The sequence below is a fragment of the Perognathus longimembris genome, chromosome 6 (assembly GCF_023159225.1).
Source record: "Perognathus longimembris pacificus isolate PPM17 chromosome 6, ASM2315922v1, whole genome shotgun sequence".
Classification (NCBI taxonomy): Eukaryota; Metazoa; Chordata; class Mammalia; order Rodentia; family Heteromyidae; genus Perognathus; species Perognathus longimembris.
Window position 1 is genome coordinate 7,191,719 of NC_063166.1, and position 23,353 is coordinate 7,215,071.

Consider the following 23,353-nt stretch of genomic DNA (forward strand, 5'->3'; position numbering starts at 1 on the left):
CCCGACGCCTTCCGGGATTTGTAGTCCACAGGTTTCCCAAAGACCGTGAGCCGGGGAGCGGGGGGGCCCCTCGCCGCCAGCGCGGCTTGTGCGCATGTGCAGGTATCCGTCCGAGCTCCTGGGGGCCACTGGGTAATGTAGTCCCCGGTCGTCCGGGCCGGGGAGGGCGGGGGCGGGGCCAGGGGCGGGGTCCTCGGCCTCCCCCGCGTCCGCCTGGGGCGCGGGGCGGGGCCGGAGGCCGCGGCGCCCCAGCACGTCCCGTCCCGCCGGAAGTGGAGGTGCGGGTCCGGCCGTGGGCTCTGCGCGGGTGAGGCGCGCGGGGTCGCCGGCGCTGAGAGTCGGTGGGGGCGGGTGAGGGGCGCTCCGGGCCCCGGGCCGTACGGATGGGAGCCCTCAGGAGCGGGGAGGAGAGGGCGGGTACGCCCTGCCCCGGGCGTCGGTGGACTCGGGGGCGCCCGAGTCGGGGAGGGGCGTGGCGAGGGGCCGGGCCCCGGATCGGGCGGTCTGCGGGGACGGGGAGAGTGAGGCGGGTGGGGCCGGGCTGGGGGCCGACGGGGAGCCGGATAACGGGGTGACCGTGAACCCGGCTGCGCCCCCTCCCTCTCCTCCCCCTCCCTGTCGTTGCAGCCCCTGCCCGGATGGCAGCAGTAGTTCTTGGGGGAGACACCATGGGCCCTGAGCGTATCTTCCCCAATCAGACAGAGGACCTGGGGCCACATCAGGGCCCTACGGAAGGCACCGGGGACTGGAGCGGGGAAGAACCCGAGGAAGAACCGGAGGAGACCGGGGCAGGTCCTGCCGGCTACTCCTACCAGCCCCTAAACCAAGACCCTGAGCAAGAGGTGGAGTTGGCTCCCGTGGGTGATGGAGAAGACGTAGTGGCCGACATCCAGGATCGGATCCAGGTAGGAGGGAGTGTTCCCGACGGGAGCGGGGGGGGGGGGGGGAGCCCAACTTGCTGAAAGGCCAGACCCAGACTGTCTCTCGGTGGCTCTGCAGGCCCTGGGGCTGCACTTGCCAGATCCACCATTAGAGAGTGAGGATGAAGATGAGGAGGGAGCGACAGCACTGAGCAGCCACAGCTCCATTCCCATGGACCCAGGTAAGAAAGAGCCTTCGTTCATTGGGGAAATGGCCAGGCCGGGCTACTAGAAGGAAGTTAGTGAGGAATACCCCGTTCCTAAGAACGTCATTTGTGGAGGTTGTAGACTTCAGTGATCCTGTTCCACTGAGCTAGGAGATGATCCAGTCGGTAGAGGCTCTGGGTTGACTGAAGGAATGGGGTGAGGAGCTGGTCCTATTGATTCTGTCCCCTAACCAGCCTCTGGCTGTGATTTCAGAACACGTAGAGCTGGTGAAAAGGACGATGGCTGGAGTAAGCCTGCCTGCACCAGGAGTTCCTGCCTGGGCTCGGGAGATATCGGATGCCCAGTGGGAGGATGTGGTACAGAAAGCCCTCCAAGCCCGGCAGGCGTCTCCTGCCTGGAAGTGACCGTCTCGAGAGCTGCCTTATCTCCCTACATTCCAGGCCAGAACCAGCACAGGACTGAACACATCTCTGGTTGTAATGTCCATCTCCACCCTCCCCATCTCCTTTCCACATCAAGGCAAATCAGACTTCTCAGAGACCCACTTTATTCAGTTCTGTACATATGGGGACGTCGGCCCAAGCCCAACCTACCGTAGCATGTATCACTCTGTGGAGAATAAAGCACCCTATGTACACAGCCAAAAGCCGCACTGCCTGTGCCCCTGGAATCTGGGTCCAGCCCTCCTCAGCCCCTTGCCTCTCCAAGGTGCTCAAGGGGGATGACTGAGGGCCTGCCCAGCATCAGCACACACGAGGAAATAAATAGGTGTTGGGGGAGCCATGCTCGGGGCACTGCTCCCCGCTTCCTTCTAACTTTGGAACCAATAGCTCAGGAAAGCAGTCAGCCACGGGGTGGTCCCTTCCGTGTTCTCGATCCCAGGGCTGCTGCTCACCAAAGAGGGGCATGGGGATAGGTTGTTTGTGCCCCGCCCCCATTGGTCCACTGGGTCCTACATTCATCATGTAGTGTCCACGGCCTAGACGTTTGCTTCTCTGACCTCTGTGTTGTCCTGGTCAGGCAGGGGGGTCAGAGGACATAAGACAGCCCCATCCGCCCGCACACTGCTGGGTCTAGGGGCCTATCTGTGCTGCTGGGGATTGGCTCCTCCCCAGCTACTCGCTCCGGGGCCAGTAGAGCTGGATGGACACAAAACTTTGGTGAGAACCACCCCCTGCTGCTCCCTAATGCCTGTGCGGCAGGAGGGAAGGAGACACCTAGAGTTGAGAGGAGGATGGAGAGGAGAGTACGATTCCGTGTGTATTTCTCAGAGCAGCCTCAAGTAGCTGTTGGGGGTAGGAGCAGGAGGGGGACAGACATCCCCAGGTAGTCTGAGCACTGAGCATTTCAGAGCTCAGCCTGTACTGTAGCCACAGGGAGGCACGAACACATTTTGGGGCGAAGAGAGACCACGCTGGGTGTCCCCCCCTTCAAGTGCCTGCATCCTCTAGAGTAGCCAGAGAGGTGCTACCTTGCCCCGAGTCAACCAGTAGGGAGCAGAGGGTAGAGGGCCAGGGCAGCGTCCCAGGGCTGAGTGGGCTGTGACCCCGTGGGAAGGTGAGGGGGTCAGAGCGCCTCCTGGCTGGCAGTTAGGAACTCTTCCGCCCGCTTGTGCGCCTCCAGCGCCTTGATGGTGTACACGTCCTGAGGCAGCTCCGACTTCCTCCGAAGCAGCACTTTCTCCTTCTTGATGTCTTTTAGCATCTACGCATGGACACGAGGAAGACAAGGAACAGGGGTGCTTCCTTCTCAGACTCACCCTGCGGCTTCTCCCTCCCAGACGTGTCTGTCACGCAGCCCCTCGCCCTCGTGTCCCCAGCACGCTCCCCACCTGCACTGCCTCAGTCTCCACTGTCCTCTTGAGCAGCTGGATGTCCTCGGCCGTGGGGGTCTCCGTCTCCATGGAGTACACGGGGGGCAGTGGCGGCGGCGCTCGGAACATGGGGTACTGAAAGGAACGGGGCTAGTGGGTTTGTGGCATCCTCCCCCTCCAAAACTCCTCCCGCAGGACCTGAGGACAGTGGCGGAACAGCCTCACCTGGGGGTTGAGCCGGGCGAGCTCCTCGATTTTTTGCCACATCTCTTCTCTTTCCTTCATTCGGAAGCGGCCCCTGAGGGAGCAAACATAGGATTGGGCTGGGCTTGAGAGAAGGAAACGAGCGAGGGGCAGAGGGGCAGAGAAGCGTCTCGGGGAGAGACAGACTCACTTCTGCTTCTCTGCCTTGTACTGTTGTGTGCAGTCATCAAACAGCTTCTGATTCATTTCCATGAACAGCTTCAGGGCATTGTAGATCAGTCCGTGGATTGTCCTGCCACGAGAGGAACGGTGAGCAGGGGCCGCCGGAACCCCAGCTTACTAAGGCTAAGGCTTTCTCGTTCGGCTCTTAGTTCACACGCTTCAGCGCTCAACTAAGGCCGGAGCGTGTGAGTCGTCTGCCCTTCCCCCCACCCCGTGTTCCAAGGCTCCAACCCACTCGAGGCTGCCTTAGCAGGAAAGCCTTGCTTTCCACAGGTGCTCTAGGCAGCTCACACAGCTCCTCGCTGCGAGTCTCCAGAGCCGTGATGACCTGCAGGGTCGCTGAGGCCGAGGAGCAGCGACACTTAGGGAGTGCGGACATCTCACAGGGGCGTCTTTTCTCAGTCCCTCCTGTCAGTATGCAGTGGGTGCCAGCTCTACTTGCTGAGTGACCGGGTGACATCCCCGGCTCTTGAGTTCTTCCGCATTCCCACCGCCCAGCCCCGGCCCGGCCCCTGCCTGGTGCCCTACTTGTTCCAGTGGCTCTTGGAGTTCCTGTAGAGTGCGGGGAACATGATGGGGAGGACGCGGGCGGCATTGTCGCTGATGAGGCTCATTATGTATTCGTTGTTCCAGTAATAGAGGGCGCGCTCTGCCACCTGGTGGGGAGAGGAGGGACCTGTCTCCAGGCCTGCTTCTCTCCGCCGGGAGATGGGGGCTGGGGCGTGCTGGCGCTGCGTCTTACCTGGAAATGGGGGCTGGAGACACATTTGGCAAGCTGGCGGAAGAGTGGTTCCATCACTTTACTGAACTCCGAGGGTTCGATGACATCCAGAATCTCCTCTAGCTCGTTCAAGAACATCACTTCCTTGGGGCTGTGGGTCTTGGGCCAAAACTTGAGAAGTCCCACAATCACCTGAAAGAGGACATGAGGAGAGGGTCTCAGCACTGCCAGTTCCCCACAGAGCCCTCCTGGGGCCCTCGCCCACCCCTCCCCTGGTGGAGTACCATTTGGGGACAGCTAACGGCTCAGGTTTCTCTGGCTTGGATCATTTCCTAGGTGTCTGTAGGTTTTACTTCTCCAAAGAGGAAACCACATCACCTGTCAGGCCATAAGCACCCACTGAGGGTACTTTCCACTGGGTACAGTGAGCAAGCAGCGCCCAGGGCAGTGAGAGGTCGGCTAACGGGCGCAGAAGGCGACTTACCGGCTCAGTCAGACTGCTCTCCTTCTCCAAGAACTGTACCACACAGTACGCCAGCTGCCAAGGGTGGGGAAGAAGGATGAAGCACAGGGCCCGGGGAGTCTCGGAGTCAGAGACAAGTGCCCAGCACGGAAGAGGAGGGTATAGGGAAGGACTTGGCCCCTCCCCCTCGCTGCCCCATCTCGGCTGCCAGGGGGCCATGAGGAGGAAGGCAGCTCACCTGAGGGTGATAGACACTCAGGGACTTGACTTTGTGAAGCGGGAGCAGGACTCGGATCAGAAACATCTTGTGCTCTTCCTTAAGAGGCAGGGCAAAGCCATTGATGATACTAGGAGGAAAGGGAGAATTTATTTACTTGTTTTTAGGACCAAAGGGCCAGATCCAAGCTCAGTGCACTCTCCCCTCCCCCTTACCTGCCCAGGATCTCCAGAAGCTCGGCAATCCCATTGTGATGTTCCGTCTCATAGATGAACCTGAGAGCAGGGACGAGCAATGCCCACCTGGTCCCTTATGTCCCTCCAGCATTCTACAGTCGCCCACCTCCCCCCACTTTGCTCCCAAGCCTGGACCCCTGGCCTTACCTGTAGAAGATGTGGTTGATCTGCCTACGTATATATGCCCGGAGCCCCAAAAACTTGCCATAAATGCGATGTAAAATGGTTTTGAGAAAGTCTCGCTCTCGAGGATCCTCACTGTCAAATAGGTCCAGGAGCTGGGGGCGGGGGAGGAGAGCAGACGGGCAGCAGTCAGGGGGGCTGGGCCCCGGGGTCAGGTCCTCTGGGGTGGGAGGAGGGCAGTGTGGAAAGCTGAGAGCCGACTTCTACTGTACTGCTCTACCTCAAGTGACACATGGGGGTACGTTACATACCCCAAGTGGGGGCAGCACTGGGTTGCTTATTCCCCATTATGCTGGAAACTTGGGAAGGGTGCAGTAGGCTCCGTGTGTGTGTGTGTGTGTGTGTGTGTGTGTGTGTGTGTGTGTGTGTTCAGCTTTTTGTGTTTCAATGAGGATGAGTCTCACAGACTTTCCTGCCTGGGCTGGCTTTGAACTGGGATCCTCAGATCTTAGCCTCCAGAGTAGCCAGGGTGACAGGCGTGAGGCACTAGCGCGGGCTTGCAGTAGGCTTTGGACCCTCTTTGCTCCCATGGTGTCCTCGTTCCGGACAGAGACCAGTGCAGGCAAGACACGGGTGAGGGGTGTGGGCGAGAGGCGGCGGGCGAGAGCGGGGAAGGGCAGGACCTTCAAAGACTCACAGCAAGGACAAACTTCTGGTCAATGTATTTCTTGGCAATGTTTGGCTGGAAATCAGGAGACTCCAGGAATCGTAAGAAAAACTCGTACACCAGCTGTGGAGGGAGGGAAGCACCCGCTGAGGCGGAGCCCAGGGCCCGGGAAGGCCCGCTCCCCGCAGCCGCGGCCCGCCCGCCCCTCCTGGTACCTGGAGATGTGGCCAAGCAGCCTCCAAGGTGGGCTCATCTTCCTCTGGATCGAACTCGGCCCCTGTGGGGTTTGACGAAGGTGGCAGCGTCCGGAAGAGGTTCACTGAAAACTGAGGGGTGGGCCCAGCTTAGAACACCATCCCGGTTTCTCCAGGCCTCCAACCCTTGTCCCCCGCATGCCTCCGCCGTGCCCACCATGGTGACGGCCTCGGGGTAGATGGCCTCGGTGACGACGTCCCGGCTGTGGGTGATGTACTCCACCATCTCGTTGAGCCCTGCCCGCTTCACTTCTTTGAATTTGAGGTCACTGAGTGGATCTGACACGAAGTCAAAAAGGACGCAGCACTGGCGCAGCTTCTGAATGAACAGCTCCTCCCGCTCCTGGGTTGGTGAATCTGTGGGGGCCCCGGGCGTCAGGGTCTCCTCCCACCTTCCAGGGGAGAAGCCACTGGCCTGACAGGCCTCTCCCACCCTGCCACTGCCCCCCTACCGGGCACCCCTACCTTGCAGAACTCCTCTCACGTTCTCTAGAACTTCCTTCTTTCCGAGATACCCCCCCACCCCAAACCATCATTTTACCCAATACTCAGCACCTCTCCGGCCCAGCACCCAGGTCCCCGGATGTCAGCAAATACCTTTGAGGGCAGGAAGCTTCTGTAGCTCCCGGTTCTTGCTGAGGTTGAAGCGGGAGGAGCTTTGCCTTCGCTCCTTCTTGACAATCTGGGGCCCCCCTGAGTACTTGATCTTGCTGAGCTGTGTAGGGGGTGGCGTGCTATTGCTGGGACGCTTGTTGGATGCCGGTGGCTGAGACTGAGGTTGGGGTTGGGGCTGAGCCTGGGGCTGAGCCTGGGCCTAGTCAAACAAGCAATCGATTGAGGTCAGCTCCCCAAGAGATCCCTTCCACGCCCTCCCCAGTCTGCTTCTGCCTGCAAGCTGCTGTCCTTGCCCGGGAGGAAGACGGCCAAGGACAGAACCTGGGGCTGTAGCCTGGAAGGCGGTGGTGGAGAAGTCCCATCTCCTAAATGGGGCCCTCCGCCTGTGTGTCAGCAGCCTTCCACACTTTTATTCCAGTTCATGAGTAGACACAACGCACTGACGGACGGTGACAGAAATCAGAAAACTGGTCATCAGGCCTGGGAATGTAGCTTACTGGTAGAGCGCCAGAGTTCAACCCTCAATACTGAAAAATAAAATCATGGGAGAATTAGGAATCCTCTAGATTAAGAGAGGAGTTAAAAAAAAAAAGTTAACTTTGCCTACTCGTATGTTTTGTAAAATTCCGTGGGGCGTGGGGAGTCTCTGGAGAATGGAGGAGTGGAAGAACGATGGGCCAGGCCCGGGGAGGCGCAAGGGCCCGGCAGGGCTCATTACCCCTCTGCCCCCTCCTCTCCTCCACCTGAAAAGCCAGCCCCAGACACTGTGGGCACACAAGCGAGGCTTCCTCCAGGAGCAGGCCTGGCACGCGTCTCCTGTGGCCAGTACTCAGCCAGTGTCATTTTACTTAGACAATATGAGGTCCCCTGCGGCTCCTCCTTTGTATCAATGGTCAAACCTCAGGAACAGTGGGGGGAAAGGTGGGAGGAAGGTAGGAGGACCTTGACATACACCTAGAAATTCCCCTGCCTCGGGCCTCCGTTTCCCTGCCTTAGGAACAACCGAATCCCATCATGGAACTTGGTGCTCAAGGATACACTCAGGCCAGACTACTTCAACTCTGGGCTCTGCAAATTACTGAGCAACCTCGAGTTCTCCTCATCTCCTCATCTGTAAAGCAGGGATGACAACAGTTCCCACCTTTTAGGGCTGTGAGAGGAACTGAGACCAATGTACATGGCACACAGGACAACATAACAAGTAGTAGGGCTAGCAGTCTGCTGCTGCAGCTACTCCTGATACCATCTTCATCGTCATACCTGGACTTCAGGAGCGCATGCAGCCTGGAAATTCCCTCCGGTGCTAGCACACTTCAAAGGGTCCTGTGAGTCCATTATCCCCACTATTTGAAAATAGGGATACCCTGGAAATCACTGCATCTTTCAGGACCCAGGTCCTGCCTTCCCCCCAGAGGCTTTCTTAGTTCATTCTGACCCTTGGATGCCACCCTCAACCTCCTGTGACTGCGTCTGTTCTGCTGATCTGATCATCCCCGCTACTGATAGCTCTAGCTCAGTTTGTACGTGTCATCCCCTCAACTAGACACGTTCCTTGAAAACAAAGAGCCTGGTTTGGCCCTCCAGCATTGGCACCCATGAATGGGAGGCTGACTGAGGGCCAAGGTTGTTCCTGCCTAAGCTCCTCTCTGCAATCCCTTCCCGGAGAGGGCACTGGCCGTGCAGCTCCAGCAGCAGAGGGCGGAGGAGACACAGGAAGGATTCGAGGGGCAGGGACTCAGCGTCAGCCTACGGGACAAGACTGCGACACCCCACCTCCACGAAACTCATACTGGGAATGTGGAGAGAAAGGAGGCATCTTCTCAGAGAAGCAGGGCCTTGCTTTGCTCTAGTAACAAGGAGGAATATATTTGTTGGATGCCAGTGGCTCACGCCTGTAATCCTAACGACTCAGGAGACTAAGATCTGAGGACCACAGTGAGAAGCCAGCCCAAGCAGGAAAATCCAGGAGACTCTTCTCTCCAACTGAGCCATGGCTCACATAGTAGCCATGAGCACAAAAGCTCAGAGACAGTGCCCAGGACTGGCTGGCACGTGTGCACGCACACACACATACAAAGGAGATGGGGCTGGGAAGGTGGCATAGTGGTGGAGCGCTTGCCGAGCATGCGTGAAGCCCTGGGTTCGATTCCTCAGCACCACATACACAGAAAAGGCCAGAAGTGGCTCTGTGGCTCAAGTGGTAGAGTGCTGGCCTTGAGCACAGAGAGGCTCAAGGACAGAGCCCAGGCCCTAAAAAAAAGAAAAAAAAAAAAAAAAAAAAGGAGAATGTTTGACTAGATCAGTCATTTCCCAGCAACTCTCCTAGTAAGGTTTCAAGAAAACAGAGGCTTTCATGGATTAAAAAAAAGCAAAATACTGGCTAGGAATATGGCTTAGTGGCAAGAGTCCTTGCCTCGTATACATGAAGCCCTGAGTTCAATTCCCCAGCACCACATATGCAGAAAATGGCCAGAAATGGCGCTGTGGCTCAAGTGGCAGAGTGCTAGCCTTGAGCAAAAGGAAGCCAGGGACAGTGCTCAGGCCCTGAGTCCAAGGCCCAGGACTGGCCGACAGAGAGAGAGAGAGAGAGAGAGAGAGAGAGAGAGAGAGAGAATATGTCTGGGTACTGGTGGCCCACGGTCACAGCGCTTGTGCCCTCAGGCCCAAGCCTGGGCTGGGATTGGGTCTCTGCGCCAACACCCCAGGAAGCTGATATTTCATCCAACTTTAAGAATCAATGGTGCTCTGGGGGCAGACAGGCCATGTGGGTTAGTGACAGTAATAAGGGAATAAGGGACTGGACACCAAAACCTAGACAGTCCAGGGAGCTGCCAACAGATTCTAGGCCCCCTGAAAGCACGGCCCTTCATGGGAGTGGCCAGTTGGGAGGGCACATCACCGGTGGAACCTTTTCCCTTCTCTCCCTGAAAGGAGCAACAGCTGATCTGTCTTCCTTTTTGGTGATGCTTGAGTTTGAACCCAGGGCTTTCCGTAAATTAAGCAATGTTTTACCAGTGAGCTATGCACCCATTCTATTTTTTTTTCTTCTTTTTTTTTTTTTTTTTTTTTTTGCCAGTCCTGGGCCTTGGACTCAGGGCCTGAGCACTGTCCCTGGCTTCTTTTTTGCTCAAGGCTAGCACTCTGCCACTTGAGCCACAGCGCCACTTCTGGCCATTTTCTGTATATGTGGTGCTGGGGAATCGAACCCAGGGCCTCATGTATATGAGGCAGGCACTCTTGCCACTAGGCCATATCCCCAGCCCCCTTTTTTTTTCTTCTTTCAAGGCTCTCTTTATTTAGCCCAAGCTGGCCTCAAACCCTTGCACTTCCTGCCTGTTACTCTTAAACGCCAGGATTACAGCCATGTACCACCATGCTGGACTCTGTAGCTTTCAGGTCTCAGTGGCACAAGTTCACAAAATATGGCCTAGTGGCAAGAGTGTCTGCCTCATATACATGAGGCCCTGGGTTTGATTCCCCAGCACCACATATACAGAAAATGGCCAGAAGTGGCGCTGTGGCTCAAGTGGCAGAGTGCTAGCCTTGAGCAAAAAGAAGCCAGGGACAGTGCTCAGGCCCTGAGTCCAAGCCCCAAACTGGCAAAACAAAACAAAACAAAAAATACCATGTCCAAAAAGCCAATGAAGCTAGGCACCAGTGGCTCATGCCTATAATCCTAGCTACTTAGGAGGCTGAGATCTGAGGATTGTGATTCAAAGCCAGCCCTGGCAGGAAAGTCCGTGAAACTCTTATCTGTGATTAACCACCAGAAAACCGGAAGTGGCACTAGGGATCAAGTGGTAAAGTGCTAGCCTTGAGCAGAAGAGCTCAGAGACAGCGTGCAGGCCCAGAGTTCAAGCCCCACAACAACAACAACAACAACAACAAAAGCAATGAGCTAGTGCCTAAAGTTCCTCCTAGAGGAGGATTGTTCTTGAAGGCTGGTGAGGCTGGAAAGCCTCTGAGCAGAGTCTTTCCAAACTTCACAAATGAGCCACCAAGTATGGCAGGGACCTTGGCTCTCAGGGGGCCCCCAACACAGGAAGCACATGTTAGCCCGGCTGGCAAAGGCCCTGGCTGCTGAGGCCCAGTGAGGTGTCCCCCTTCACTGGGTGCTCACCCTTCACTGGGAAGCATGCCTGTCAGGGAAGCATGGGGTTCTGTCTGCCCCACTTCTTCTTCAAGCATTTCTCCTACAATCTCCAGCCTCTTGCTTCCTCTCTGCTGTGCCGGCTGGGAGTGGAGGCCAGTCTCCTCGAGAGCCTTTGGCAACCAACACAAGGAGGGGTGACTGACCAATGGCCAAAGCCAAGTCTGACTTCCACTCTCTGCTTGGACATGTGTAATCCTTCTGAGACTCTACAGAGGCCCAAACTACTTTCTCCGTTTCCAAATTCTCAACAGGAACTGAACCCCAAGAAACCTTCTTAAATTCCAGCCTCCAGCAACTGAGTGGTGCCCTGAATTTATACACCATGTTTGTACACAGATGATTCCAACCAACCTCCTTTCCCTGAACAAATTCTCCTCTAACCTAATCCTGACACAGCCACCATTAATAAACTAAACCCAGATAATTAAATATAAAAAAAACTGGAATGTAATTCAAGCACTGAAGTATTATAAGAGAAAAATGAAACACAAAATTCAGAAATAGAAGCTGAGCACAGTGGTACATGCCTGTAATCTCAGCCAGTTGGAAGGCTAAGACAGGAGGATCATGAGTTTGAGGCCAGCTTGGACTACATAATGAAACTCGCATCTCAAAATAAATAAAAATTCAAAATACATAAATTAACTGTTAGGTCTTTTACACAGTAAATGAACTGGCCTAACAAAGGAAGATAATTTTAGTTTAATACCTCCAAAACCACAGAGGCATTCTCTCCCAGGTGACACCTACAGCTCTACCTGGCCATGTTTAATTCCTTTCTTCTTTCAGTGCTAGGGCTGGAATGCAGGGCCTTGCATATATGTGAGACATGCACTATTCCTCTGAGCTAGACCCCCAACTAATTCTTTTCTTCCTTCCCTATTCACTAAACACCATGCCAAGCATCAAAGATGAAAAGGTCACTAGGACATGGCCCCTGCCTTCAAAAAGTTCACAGGCTAGGTGGGATAGCCACAAAGGCGGCTAATAGTACAAGGGAAACAGAAGAACAGAAAGAGCCACAAAGGCTACGGGAACACAGAGGGCTGAGCTACAGTTTCGGCCTGGAAGAATTCGGGAAGATGTCCCGAGAGAGGTGAGTGGGGACGTGGGAGATCGTTTCCTCCTCCCCCGTCTCGGTCCCCAGAACCCAGGAGAGCGCAGCCTGCACACGGTGCCAGGCCACTGGTTTGTGTTTCTCTCTAAACTCAGACCAGGAAAGACCCTAGAAGGTCACAGTGAGGCCTGCCAGATCTCCTGGGACTCTTTTCCATTCTAGGATTCTCTTCTAGAATTTTGGAGCCAGCATCTCACTGATCAAGCGCACAGAGACTTGGCTGCTGGGCCACAGCCCTGGTTGAATCCCAGCTCTGCCATTCATTCCCTGAGTAGAAGCTATCTAACATCGCTAGCCCTTAGCTTCACCTGTCAAGTGGAGGTGATAATATCAGAGCCTTGGGCGGGGCAAATTACTTAATACACGCAGTGCCTAGTGCGCGGTATACTGGGTTCAACAGTGTTCCCCCAGATTCATGACCACCTAGAATCTGTAAATGTGACCTTACTTGGAAACGGGGTCTTTGCTGATGTAATCAAGTGGAAATGAGGTCAGACTGGATTAGGGTGTCCTTAATCACTGATGTCCTATTAAGAGGGAAATTTGGACAGAGAGAGACATACACAGGGGAGAATGTGGTATGAAGATGGAGGCAGACACTGAAGAAACGCTTCTGTAAGCCAAGGAGTGCCAAGGATTCCCGAAAGCCACCGGAAGCTTCAGCAGAGGTGTGGAGCAAGTTCTCTAGAGCTCCAGGAGGACATGGCTATGCACCTGAACTTCACACTCCTTACTTTAAACATAAATTTTGAGCTTTTAATTTCTGTTGTGTTTTTTTGTTTGTTTGTTTTGCCAGTTCCGGGGCTTGAACTCAGGGCCTGGGCGCTGTCCCTTAGTGTCTTGGTGCTCAAGGCTAATGCTGTACCACTTGAGCCACAGTGCCAATTCCAGCTTTTTCTGAGTAGTTTATTGGCGATAAGAATCTCACAGATTTTCCTGCCCTGGCTGTCTTCAAACCATGATCCTCAGATCTCAGCCTATGTAGCTAGAATTACAGGCGCTAGCCACAGCCAGTGCCCAGCTTCTTTTGGTTTAAGCCATCTAGTTTATGGTACCTTATGATGGCTGCCCCAGAAAACTTACACAAAATGATTGTTCAATAAAAAAGATACATTAGCTGTTCACATGACTAGGATCAATTGGAAAGGCTCTGGGAAATGCTTGACACAGTGAATTTGGCCAGAAGAGCTTGAGATTCTGACTAAAAAAAAAAAAACACAAGACAGGGAAGGACTATCAAACACCACTCAAAGAACACAGCCCCACATCTGGTCCCCAACTTTGACAGCATCCCTGTATGGAGATATCTTTTCTGGAAAATCATGGAGAATTCTGGCAGCTGCCCCGTACAGGTGTGCTCTGGGAAGCTTTTCACAAAGCACAGATCAAGATGGACTGAAGCCTTCTTCTTCTAGAAAGCCTAAAAAAGACCACTGAGAAGACCAAACTGCCCAAAAGGCAGTGGAGAAATCTACTGGTCTCAGCTTATATTTATTTGTGTTTGTTTGTTTGGTGGTGGTCCTGAGCCTTGAACTCAGGGCCTGGGTGCTGTCCTTGAGCTTTTTCACTTAAGGCTAGCGCTCTTCCTCTTAAGCTCCATTTCTGGACTTTTTGGTGGTTAATTGGAGATAAGACTCTCACAGCCTTTCCTGCCTAGGCTGTCTTTGAACCACAGCCCTCAGATTTCAGCCTCCTAAGTAGCTAGGATTACAGGTATAAGCCACTGGTGCCTGGTTTAAGTTCAAGTCTTACACTACTAAAATAAAAATAAGAGCAGCGAACAATTCCTGACCATGTCTTTAGTATAGAGGTGGATGGGCAAAGAAGGCTGTCTAGGAATGACATCCAGTGTACTCAATCACCAGAGGAGGAGCTAGTCAGGTAAAGGTGAGAACAGCCCCCTAAATATTCCTTTCTCTGCCTTTACATACTGCCTCTAAGTCTCTCTTGCTGATTTAAATATCAGTCACCTGTTCCCAACTGCCTTTCCTGTGAGGCCCAAGGCCGTCAATCCTGAAGGGGAGACTGAGCCCTGAAAGTGTGTCCTAGAAGCATTCACTGTGAAGCCTGAGGGGTAACACCCAGATCTTGCCCAGCAGCCTAGAGGGAGAGGCCTAGATGGGGACAAATAGTTACAGCGGGGAGGGGTAAGGACAGTCCAGACACAAGTTCAGATTACCGGGGAAGGCACAGGGAAGAGCGATTTCTGTGGTCCCCAGCTCTTCCGAGGACTAAACCAGAGTGAAAAGTGATAGGCACCAAAAGAAGTCAGAAACCTCTAGATCCACGGTCAGTCTCCTCTCAAGAAAACACAGACCTCCCATAGCTAATGAAGGCCTGTTTCCTGTCCCCCCCGCCCCCCATTACGCTGGACAAAAACAGGGAAAGCACCATTAGCACGTGGGACAGCGGCAGGGCCCCCATGATCGCCCCGAGCCCACCTCAACATTCACGGATACACCCAGACTTCCTTCCATCCTTCCACCTCTGGGGCTCTCTCACTTGTCATTTATTGCTTTATAGACCTAAGACTGCTGAGCTGCGCTGACTTCTGGCCATAACTGTACTTCAGTCATGCTCCCTTTCAGCTGAGACCAAGAGCTGTGGGCCCAGCCCTGTCCCGTTCAGGGCCACTGGGCGCTCCCCAACCCCACCCCACGTTCAGGGCCACGGGGCGCTCCCCAACCCCACCCCACCCACAGTGGCACGGGGCTACTCATCACGCCATCCAGCACTTGCGGACTTTTCCCTCTTCCCAGGACCCAGGACCACCCAGCCTTCTGTTGGTTGGTTTTGTTTGTGCTGGTCCTGGGGCTGAACTCAGGGCCTGGTTGCTGTCCCTGAGCTTCTTTTGCCCAAAGCTAGTTGCTTTACCATTTGAGCCACAGTCCCACGTTTGGCTTTTTCTGAGTAATTTTTTGGCGATAAGAGTCTTACGGAGTTTTCTGCCCAGGCTGGCTTCAAACCATGATCCTCAGATCTCAGCTAGGATTACAGGCGTGAGCCACCAGTGCCCAGCTATGGTTTGCTTTTTTGAGTCAGGGTGTATGTAGTCTAGCCTGGCCTCAAACTCGAGATCCTTCCTCAGCCTCTTAGGTAGCAGTCAGGTGTGTACTTCACAACAGACACCTCCCAGATGGTTTTGGCGAAAAAAAAAGAAGGAATTCCTTTATTATATGTGCTTTGAGTTGAACCCAAGGCCTTAAGCAGGCTAAGCAGGTGCTCTACCAATGAGCTACACCCTCAACCACTAAAAAAGGGGACTTTCTTTTGGATAATTTTTAAACCCATGGACCGGAACTCTCACTCTACCACTTGAGCTTGACAGACAGAAAACTAATTTTCCCAGGCATCTAAGAGTTGGAAAAAAATCAGCTTATTTGGCCTGTACCAGCCAAAGGGAAGCCCTGCCCAAAGGCAGTCAATCCACAGGTGTCCTCCCGGGTCCTCCCTGGCTGTGGAAGTCTCCTTTCCTTCTGCGTGGGGAACTCCGGCCCCCAGAAGCCTGCACCACCCAGACATCAAGGAGCGGGAGCTGACACACCCGTAACACAAGCAGAGCCGCCCATGTTTTGTTACCTCCTCAGTGTTCTCGCCTCCACCATCCTTGCCTGAGCTGCTGGGCTTGACGGTGCCTTTGGCAAGCTTGGGGGGCTCCTGCTGGGAAAAGATGGAATTAGGGTTAGTGGAGACTTGTCTAGACGCCTCAGGTTTTTGTTGCGACTATGTTCTGTCCAACTGAGTCAACCAATTGTATCGATCTACCTTGTGTCTACCGCGGGTATGTATGGACGGGGGCTCTCAGAGGGAGATTCAGGCAAGTCATCCCTAACACGTGACGATGTTCTTTCCTCTGTCACCTCACCAGGCTGGTGCCTGCGTCAGGCCCGGGAGAGCTCTTGGTCAGGAAAGACCCAAGGAGAGGAAGCTTAAGGAGAAATACGCTGGGAGACAAACGACAGGCTTTAGGATAAAGAAACCCTCTCCTGCTCTCGCCTGCTGACCGCCTAGAAAGACCAGGAAGGATTTGGGGATGTCACAAGTGGTACCCAGGCAAGGAGATGCAAACCTTGGTCACACTGTCAGCTGTCCACCCCTCAAAGCTTGCCAACCATGGAAAGAGACCAAACAGGGAAAAAAGAAAATCAAGACAAGCATTAGGAGGGGATACTAATGGATCTAAGAGTCCCAGCTCAAGTGCCGAGAGCAGCTCAGTCACCCAGCACTGGGACAAGGAGGGAGGTAAAGCCCTGAACTGTTAGGGGAGTGTGAACACTAGTCTGAAATGTCCCTTGGGAACCTGGCAGCTGGCTGAGCGCCCTGGCCTGCCCAGCATCTCTTCCTATGCTTTGGGCCACAGGGACAGGGCGAGGAAAATGTAAAATGTAAAAATGACTTTAGGGATGTAGGTCTGACTGCAAGCTCAACACAGCTCACCTGCACTTCACAGCCTGTGTGGACTCAGTGGTACTAAGAGGGCCCGCCTAGAGAAGCTGGCTCAGTTCTGAGCAGTGGGCTGTGGGAGGGGCCATGAGAAATCCCCGTTTTCCTTCCTACCTCCCCACCCCCCCCACCCCCTGCCTCCACTATGTGGCCCAGACAGGCCTGGGACTCACTATAGGTAATCACCCTACTTTTTTCATGCCGGTCCTGGGGCTTGAACTCTGGGCCTGCATGCTGTCCCTGAGCTTTTTTGTTCAAGGCTAGCTAGCACTCTACCACTCAAAACACAGTTTCACTTCTGGCTTACCGTTGTTGTTATTGTTAGTTGGAAATACGAGTCTATGGACTTTCCTGCATGGGCTGACTTTGAACCTCAATCCTCAGACCTCAGTCTCCTGAGTAGCTAGAATTACAGCTTTGAGCCACCAACACCAGGCTTGACTACTCTTAAACTTACAGTCCTGCTTAGCTACATGCTGGCTGGGATTATAGGCATGCTCCACCATGCTGAGCTGAGAAATCTGAGCTTTTCTCAAGGGGAAATGCAACCCATGCCAGCAGTGCATTGAAAAGCGCAACAGCTGCAGGAACTGGGATAGTTAACAATGGAGGGGAGGAGCCTGGGGGGTGTAGGGAAGGAGATGGATCTCAACCAGCAAGTGCTGGGCTGTCACGTGGACTAAAGATGCAACTTGTCCATGCAGAATCAGGGGCACAAGAGCAGCGGGCTGAAGTTTGAGAGAGGACAGGCTCCAAACAAGGACGAATTTTCTCACGGACCAGTTGCACGGAAACTGGCTGCCTAGCAAAGCTGAAAGCTCCCAGCCCTGAGCATTCAAGCGAAGGCTGGGTGACGGACGTCCTCTAAGGCATGGTGCAAAAGGATTCAACCCCAAATGAGAACTGGATTGGCTGATCTTGGAAATCACTTCCAGCTCCAAGAGTCAGCAATTCAATAGCAGCCAAGCCCCTTCAGCGAGAAGCGTTAAATCAAGTGATTGTGACTGTGGGGGCAAAAGGATTTCAGGGAGAAGAGAGTTGTGTGGGCTGGAATAGGGGAAAGCTTCTTGGGGGTGGGGAGGGAAAGCGCCTCCCGCAGCGGCACAAGGAGGAGTTCCTTCTTTGGCTGAGCACCGTCCCTCTGCCTTCTGACCAGGCTGGCCACACCCCCCCCACCCCCCACCCCCCACCCCCCACCCCCCCCCCACCCCCGTCAGCAGATCACAGGACGAAGAAAAATAGGACAGGGGCGAGACGGGGATGCAGCGGAGACAGGACCCATCTTGGTCTGGTCTCCCCACTGGATCAGAAGCTACTTATTCTCCTTGTAACCCCCCCCCCCGTGGTGCTCAGCACGATGCCTGAGACATGCTCCCCAAGGAATGCCTGACAGACTCAGCTGCCTTGATATGGGGGTGTGAGGGGGTGTGGGGAAAGGGGGCCCACGCCTTGCTCCCCAGCTCCTGCAGAACAGGTGAAGTGCCCAACCCAGCTGTTGAGGTGGCTAGGAGCGGGTTGGGGGCCAGCAGTGTGGGGCTCAGCTCTTCTATTTGTGTGTGTGTGTGTGTGTGTGTGTGTGTGTGTGTGTGCGTGCGCGCTGCTCCTGGGGCTTGAACTCAGGGCCTGGGCGCCGTTTCCAAGCTTTGTCATTCAAAGCTAGCACTCTACCGCTTGAGTCACACCTCCACTTCTGTCTTTTTGCTCGTTAATTAGAGATAAGAGCCTCGTAGCAAGTGGGGATATGGCCTAGTGGCAAGAGAGCTTGCCTCGTATACATGAGGCCCTGGGTTCAACTCCCCAGCACCACATATACAGAAAACGGCCAGAAGTGGCGCTGTGGCTCAAGTGGCAGAGTGCTAGCCTTGAGCAAAAAGGAAGCCAGGGACAGTGCTCAGGCCCTGAGTCCAAGGCCCAGGACTGGCCAAAAAAAAAAATAGTCTCGTAGCCTGGGATGGCTTCAAACAGAGATCCTCAGCTCTCAGCCTCCTGGTAGCTAAGTTCACATGAGTGGGCCACCAGCTCCTAGTCTGGGTGCCCAACGCTTAGTAGCTATATAACAGTGGGCATGTTGACTGGCTCTTTTGTGCGCGCATGCTATGCCTGGGGCTTGAACTCAGGTCCTGGGCGCTAGGCCTGAACTTTTTTGCTCAAGGCTGGTACTCTACTACTTAAGCCATAGCTCTACTTCTGGCTTTTGGGTGGCAAATTGAAAGTAAGAGACTCAGGGACTTCCCTGCCCAAGCTGGCTTTGAATGGTGATCCTCAGGTCTCAGCCTCCTGAGTAGCTAGGATTCACAGGCATAAGCCTCTGGTACCCGGCTTAACTGGCTTAAGCCTCCATTTCCCCATCTATTAAACACTAACAATCACAGCACCCACTCCCGGTAGCCGGGCACATGCAAATCCTAATATCCTACTATTATTATAAATAAGAAGAAAGAGGCAAAGAGCAGGGGTGTGTCACCCAGGAGCATAAGGGACATAAGTCCAAATGAGAAGAACAGAAGAGAAGGGAAGAGATGCAAATCCTCCCTCTCCCAAAAGTTTGATTCATGAAGCACCCACTGTGTGCAAGGGAGAGCTCAATTATTATCTCAAAGGGGGAAGACTTGTCCACAATCATTTCTCATCTGAGGCTCAGCAGAAAAATGCCCTAGGTGGCCTAGCAAGTATTTTCTGCAAAGCCAGGGGACGAGGGACAGCTCAGTCCTGACTGAGAGCTTAGGGAAGGCTTCAGGGAGAGGCAGGGAGGGAGAGTAAAGACAAGGACCAGCAGAGATAAAGGAGAAAGAGGGAGACGTGATGGATGAGCAATAAGGAGCCTCCACCCACCTACCCTGCTCGGTGCCTCCGTCCCATTCAGGCAAACCTCAGTCACACTGTCATCTCTCTCCCCCTCACAACTTGCCAACCATTGAAGGAGGCCATGTGCGGCCAAAAATCAAATGTAAGAAGCTAACCTCATAGAGGGGAATCACAGTTATGCCTGTCCCTTTGCACCCCAATCCTTCCAAAACCCTTTCTCAACTGAATACGCTGCAATCCTAGCAAGTCTAAGAATTTCTCTTCTTCACATTCATCTGGGAGGCAAAAGCTTTCTACAGATGGGACAGTCTCTGGTCCATCAGATGAAATACAAACTACAGATGGGGGGGGGTAAGCCCCATCACTTCCCTGAAATCCCAAGCTACCCAGCTCTCAATATAGCTGTCTTGTGTGTATACTGCCTACAGCTAACCTGCCCACCCCGGGACAGGGCCTAGCTGGGGCATACAACCCTGTGCAGCTCACTACCAGTGCTGAAGCACACCATCACCAATTCTATGCTTAGCATCTCAGGCCCTGAGAGGTTAAGGAACAACCTAGAATCAGAGCTGCCTGATAAATACCCAACAGCCCCAGGATCATTTGCCTGAGAAGGTCAGAGATGGCAACCCAGCGACTCAATCAAACAGAGGGCAAATGCAAGCAGTGCACCCTTGGAGTCCTCAAGAAGGTGGCCAAATATTAGGCCAGAGCCAGCCCCAACCACAAGAGGCCATCCCTAGGAAAGGAGAAGCTGGGGGAGGCTGGAGCTGGTATCCTAGCATCCTCTGTGTAAGTCTGTACCTCAAAGGAACCACACCTCTGAGTCAGACCTCAGCAACAGCAGGAAACAAAAGGGTAGAAAAAGGCAAGGATGAGGAACAGGTGAAGGCGGTATGGAGGTAGAAGAGGAAGGTGATGGAAAGCTGGAAGGATGGCTCAGTGGTAGAGCACATGCTTAGCCCATGCAAGGCTCTGGATGCGATCCCTTGCACTGCAAAGGACAATAATCCAGAAATGGCCTGGGTCAGAAGCATAGATGTCCAAGGTTGGCTGATCTGTGAGTAGGGAGAAAACTATTCAGACAGGACGGATAGCCCCTTCTGAGGTTAGTGCTGGCCCAGGAAAGGGAGAAATCCAACACTGGTGCAAAGGAAAAAATTTGCAAAGGTTAAGCGAAGAGAGAGCTTAAGGGGAAGAGCTTGTTCAGATTAGAAAAAGGGGGTCGGGTCTAGGATGAACCTGTGGGGGGCCAGCTGATACCAGTTAGGAGAGCACTGGCACAGGAGAGCCCTAAAGTCAGGAGACCTGATATTGCAGCTGGGCCTCCAGCAGGCTATGTGACCTTGGACAACTCCCTTCCCCCGGTGTGAGCCTCAGTCTCCTCATCTGTACCACGAGGGACTCTCCTTTCCAGCACTGACGATCCTTCTGGGGTTCCATCCGCAGAAGGAAGGGCTCAGTCCTGGCTTACAAGTTTGTGTGTGGAGGAAGAACTAGAGGGAGGGGCCTAGGCCAGATTTGGGTGGAGGAGAGAAAGCGGCGCTGTTCTAGATCCAGGGGGTTTGGCGTTGAGAAGGGGCTGGAGGGAGCCGGGAAGGCCATCCTTGGCGGGTTAGAAAAGGAGGGAAGGGGGCTGCGCAGGGCGGGGGTGGGGAAGGAGGTGCAGTCTGGGATGAGGGCTGTCCCGAATCGGCGGGGGGGAGCGGGGTCGGGGACAGAAGGAGGGAGGCGGGGAGGAAAAGGAGGGGAGTGACCTGAGGGGGGCTGATCTGGAGGGAGGAGGGGGGTGATCGGGGCCGGGGGCCGGAGGAGCAGGAAGGGAGAAAGGTGGACGTGGGGACAAGGAGGGGCAGCTGTCCCGGCCGTGGCGCGGGCTACGGGGTCCCGCCGGCCGCGAGGGGGAGGAGGGCCGGCCCCGGGAGTCCCGCAGGGGGCCGGACGGGAGGGTCAGTCCGGGGCTGTCCCGGGCCTGGTTCGGGCCCCTCCCAGAGCTACACGCAGGCCCCACGGCGGAGGCGCGGAGGGGGAGAAAGGCCCCGCTCACCTTCTCCTTCTTCAGTTTGTAGGGCATCTCGGCCCGTCCGGCCCCGGCCCCGCTCCTGCGGCCCCGCTCCCTCCGGCTCCGGCTCCGGCTCCGGTTTTGCACGGCCGCACTCGGCCCGCTCGGCGTCTCTCCGCCACCGCCTGCGCGCTGCGCCCGGGTCGAGCGGTGGCTGCGTCTGCAATTGGCCCGAACTCTCACAAACCTGCCTGACAACCGGGGGCCGCCTCCTCCCATTGGCCATTGGGGCCGAGCTGCTTCCTTTTTTTCTCATTGGAAAGAAAGAGTACAAACCGCCAGGGTTCGGCTCCTAGAATTGGTTGGAGCGGGAGGTCCCGCCCCAAAGTGGGTCGGGCCTAGCGAGGGGGCGGGGCCAAGGGAAGCCCGAGCCTGGCCGAAGGGTGCTGCACCCCGGCTCAGCCATTCTTGATACCTTTCCGTACTCTGCTCCTGCCCTTCTGACGTGACTCTCACACCTCACCATTCTGCTGTCCCGCCTGGTCCGAACTGGAGGAAAGAAACCCTAAAGCGAAGAGCACTTCTCTTCAGGTGGGGGTACCGTAGCACTAATTGCAGATGCAAAATGAGTGGAGTACACTCCCTAGGGCCCTCCTGGGCATCCCTCTAGAGCTCACCCCGAACAGGGTGAGATGAGAATCCCTGGGTGGTTGCAACTTTAGGAAGTGGATCTCTATCTACTGCAAGTGTTCTGGGATTGGGGGATTAGCTGGATTTGAGCAGTTGAGAACTAAGTGGAAGCACAATCTCACAGTTGAGCACTTCAGAAAACTTACCACCACTGGCCTAGTGCCAGTGGCTCACGTCTGTAATCCTAGCTACTCAGGAAGCTGAGATCTCAGGATCTTGGTTTGAAGCCAGCCTGGGTAGGAACGTCTATGAGACTCTTATCTCCAACCAATGAGTAAAAAGCTGGAAATAGAGCTGTGGCTCAAGTGGTAGAGTTACCAGCCTCAAGCAGAAAAAAGTTAAGGAAGAGCATCCAGCTCCTGAGTTCAAGTCACTATACTGCACCAACAAAAAAGGAAAAAAGAGAAAGAAAGAATAAGCCTGTGGAGGGCTGAGTGTGGTAGTACATCTCCATCATCGCTGGTATAAGGGATGCAGAGATAGGAAGATTCAGATCATTGATCCCCATCTGAAATCAAGCTAAAGGTTCCGGGCATAACTCAAGCAGTAGAGTGCCTGCTAGCAATCAATCACAATTGCCCAGAGTTCAACCCCACCCCCACCCCTAACCCCTCCCAGTATTGCAAAGATAAACTTAAAAAACTGTGGAGGCTTATAGCTCAGTGATAGCTACTTGCCCAGCATAAGGGAACCGGTTCCCTACACACACACCCCAGCACCACAAAATAAATACTTCTGTAATTCTTGCTCAAGGAGAGCACTGTTTAAAAACAGTTGGTATGGGGATGGGAAAGATAGATAATTGAGAATTTATAGGATCAACCGGATTTGGTGATTCATTGGATTGTAGGGAGATGATGGGGGAAAAGGAGGAGTTGAGGATAACTTCTACAAGTGGTCAAAGATGTAGGAGAAAAACTGGTGTCATAACAGCAAAGGTATATAAGAGGTTTGCCCAGAGGAAGACTAAGATAAAGGCTGAATAGCAGAACCTTGATTCTGCAATTAAGTGAGGAATAATCTTTACCAGGGAAGTTTCAGAGGAGTAGAAGGAAGTTTATAGGGGGTTGAAGAATAAGCAAGAGGTAAGGAAGACAAGACAGAAAATGTAGAATCCTGGCTGTTTTACAGAAATATTACTGGGGGCTGGGGATATGGCCTAGTGGCAAGAGTGCTTGCCTTGTATACATGAAGCCCTGGGTTCAATTCCCCAGCACCACATATACCGAAAACGGAAAGAAGGGGCGCTGTGGCTCAAGTGGCAGAGTGCTAGCCTTGAGCAAAAAGAAGCCAGTGACAGTGCTCAGGCCCTGAGTCCAAGGCCCAGGACTGGCAAAAAAAAAAAAAAAAAAAGAGGCTGAGATCTGAGGATCTCAGTTTAAAGCCAGGAGAAGCAGGAAAGTTCATGGGATTCTTATCTCTAATTAACCACCAGAAAACTAGAAGTGGCGCTGTGGCTCAAGTGGTAGAGTCCTATCCTCCAGCTGCAGAGCTCAAGGACAGAGCCCAGGCCCAGAGTT

General features: G+C 54.2%; 2 protein-coding genes across 4 annotated transcripts; one reads left to right on the top strand and one right to left on the bottom strand.

Moving 5' to 3' along the window:
* Window positions 1-206: 206 nt before the first annotated feature.
* Window positions 207-1,737, top strand: Mea1 (male-enhanced antigen 1). Of its 2 annotated transcripts, none has more exons than XM_048347755.1 (4): window positions 207-307; window positions 628-905; window positions 1,000-1,102; window positions 1,341-1,737. In XM_048347755.1, exons 2-4 carry the CDS (start codon window positions 639-641, stop codon window positions 1,490-1,492), a joined length of 522 nt encoding a protein of 173 aa, XP_048203712.1. In that variant the 5' UTR covers window positions 207-307; window positions 628-638; the 3' UTR covers window positions 1,493-1,737. The 2 variants fall into 2 exon arrangements, with proteins under 2 accessions (XP_048203712.1, XP_048203711.1); XM_048347754.1 differs by having other exon boundaries at window positions 281-351.
* Ppp2r5d (protein phosphatase 2 regulatory subunit B'delta) lies at window positions 1,623-22,027 on the bottom strand. 2 transcript variants are annotated; one of them, XM_048347748.1, is made up of 16 exons: window positions 21,189-22,027; window positions 15,473-15,553; window positions 6,606-6,822; window positions 6,166-6,365; window positions 5,970-6,080; window positions 5,785-5,877; window positions 5,112-5,242; window positions 4,944-5,003; window positions 4,750-4,858; window positions 4,533-4,586; window positions 4,070-4,240; window positions 3,856-3,983; window positions 3,296-3,397; window positions 3,127-3,199; window positions 2,920-3,036; window positions 1,623-2,792 (listed from the first exon to the last, which is right to left on the bottom strand). In XM_048347748.1, exons 1-16 carry the CDS (start codon window positions 21,420-21,422, stop codon window positions 2,655-2,657), a joined length of 2,019 nt encoding a protein of 672 aa, XP_048203705.1. In that variant the 5' UTR covers window positions 21,423-22,027; the 3' UTR covers window positions 1,623-2,654. The 2 variants fall into 2 exon arrangements, with proteins under 2 accessions (XP_048203705.1, XP_048203706.1); XM_048347749.1 differs by having other exon boundaries at window positions 15,473-15,550; window positions 21,189-22,026.
* Window positions 22,028-23,353: the final 1,326 nt, after the last annotated feature.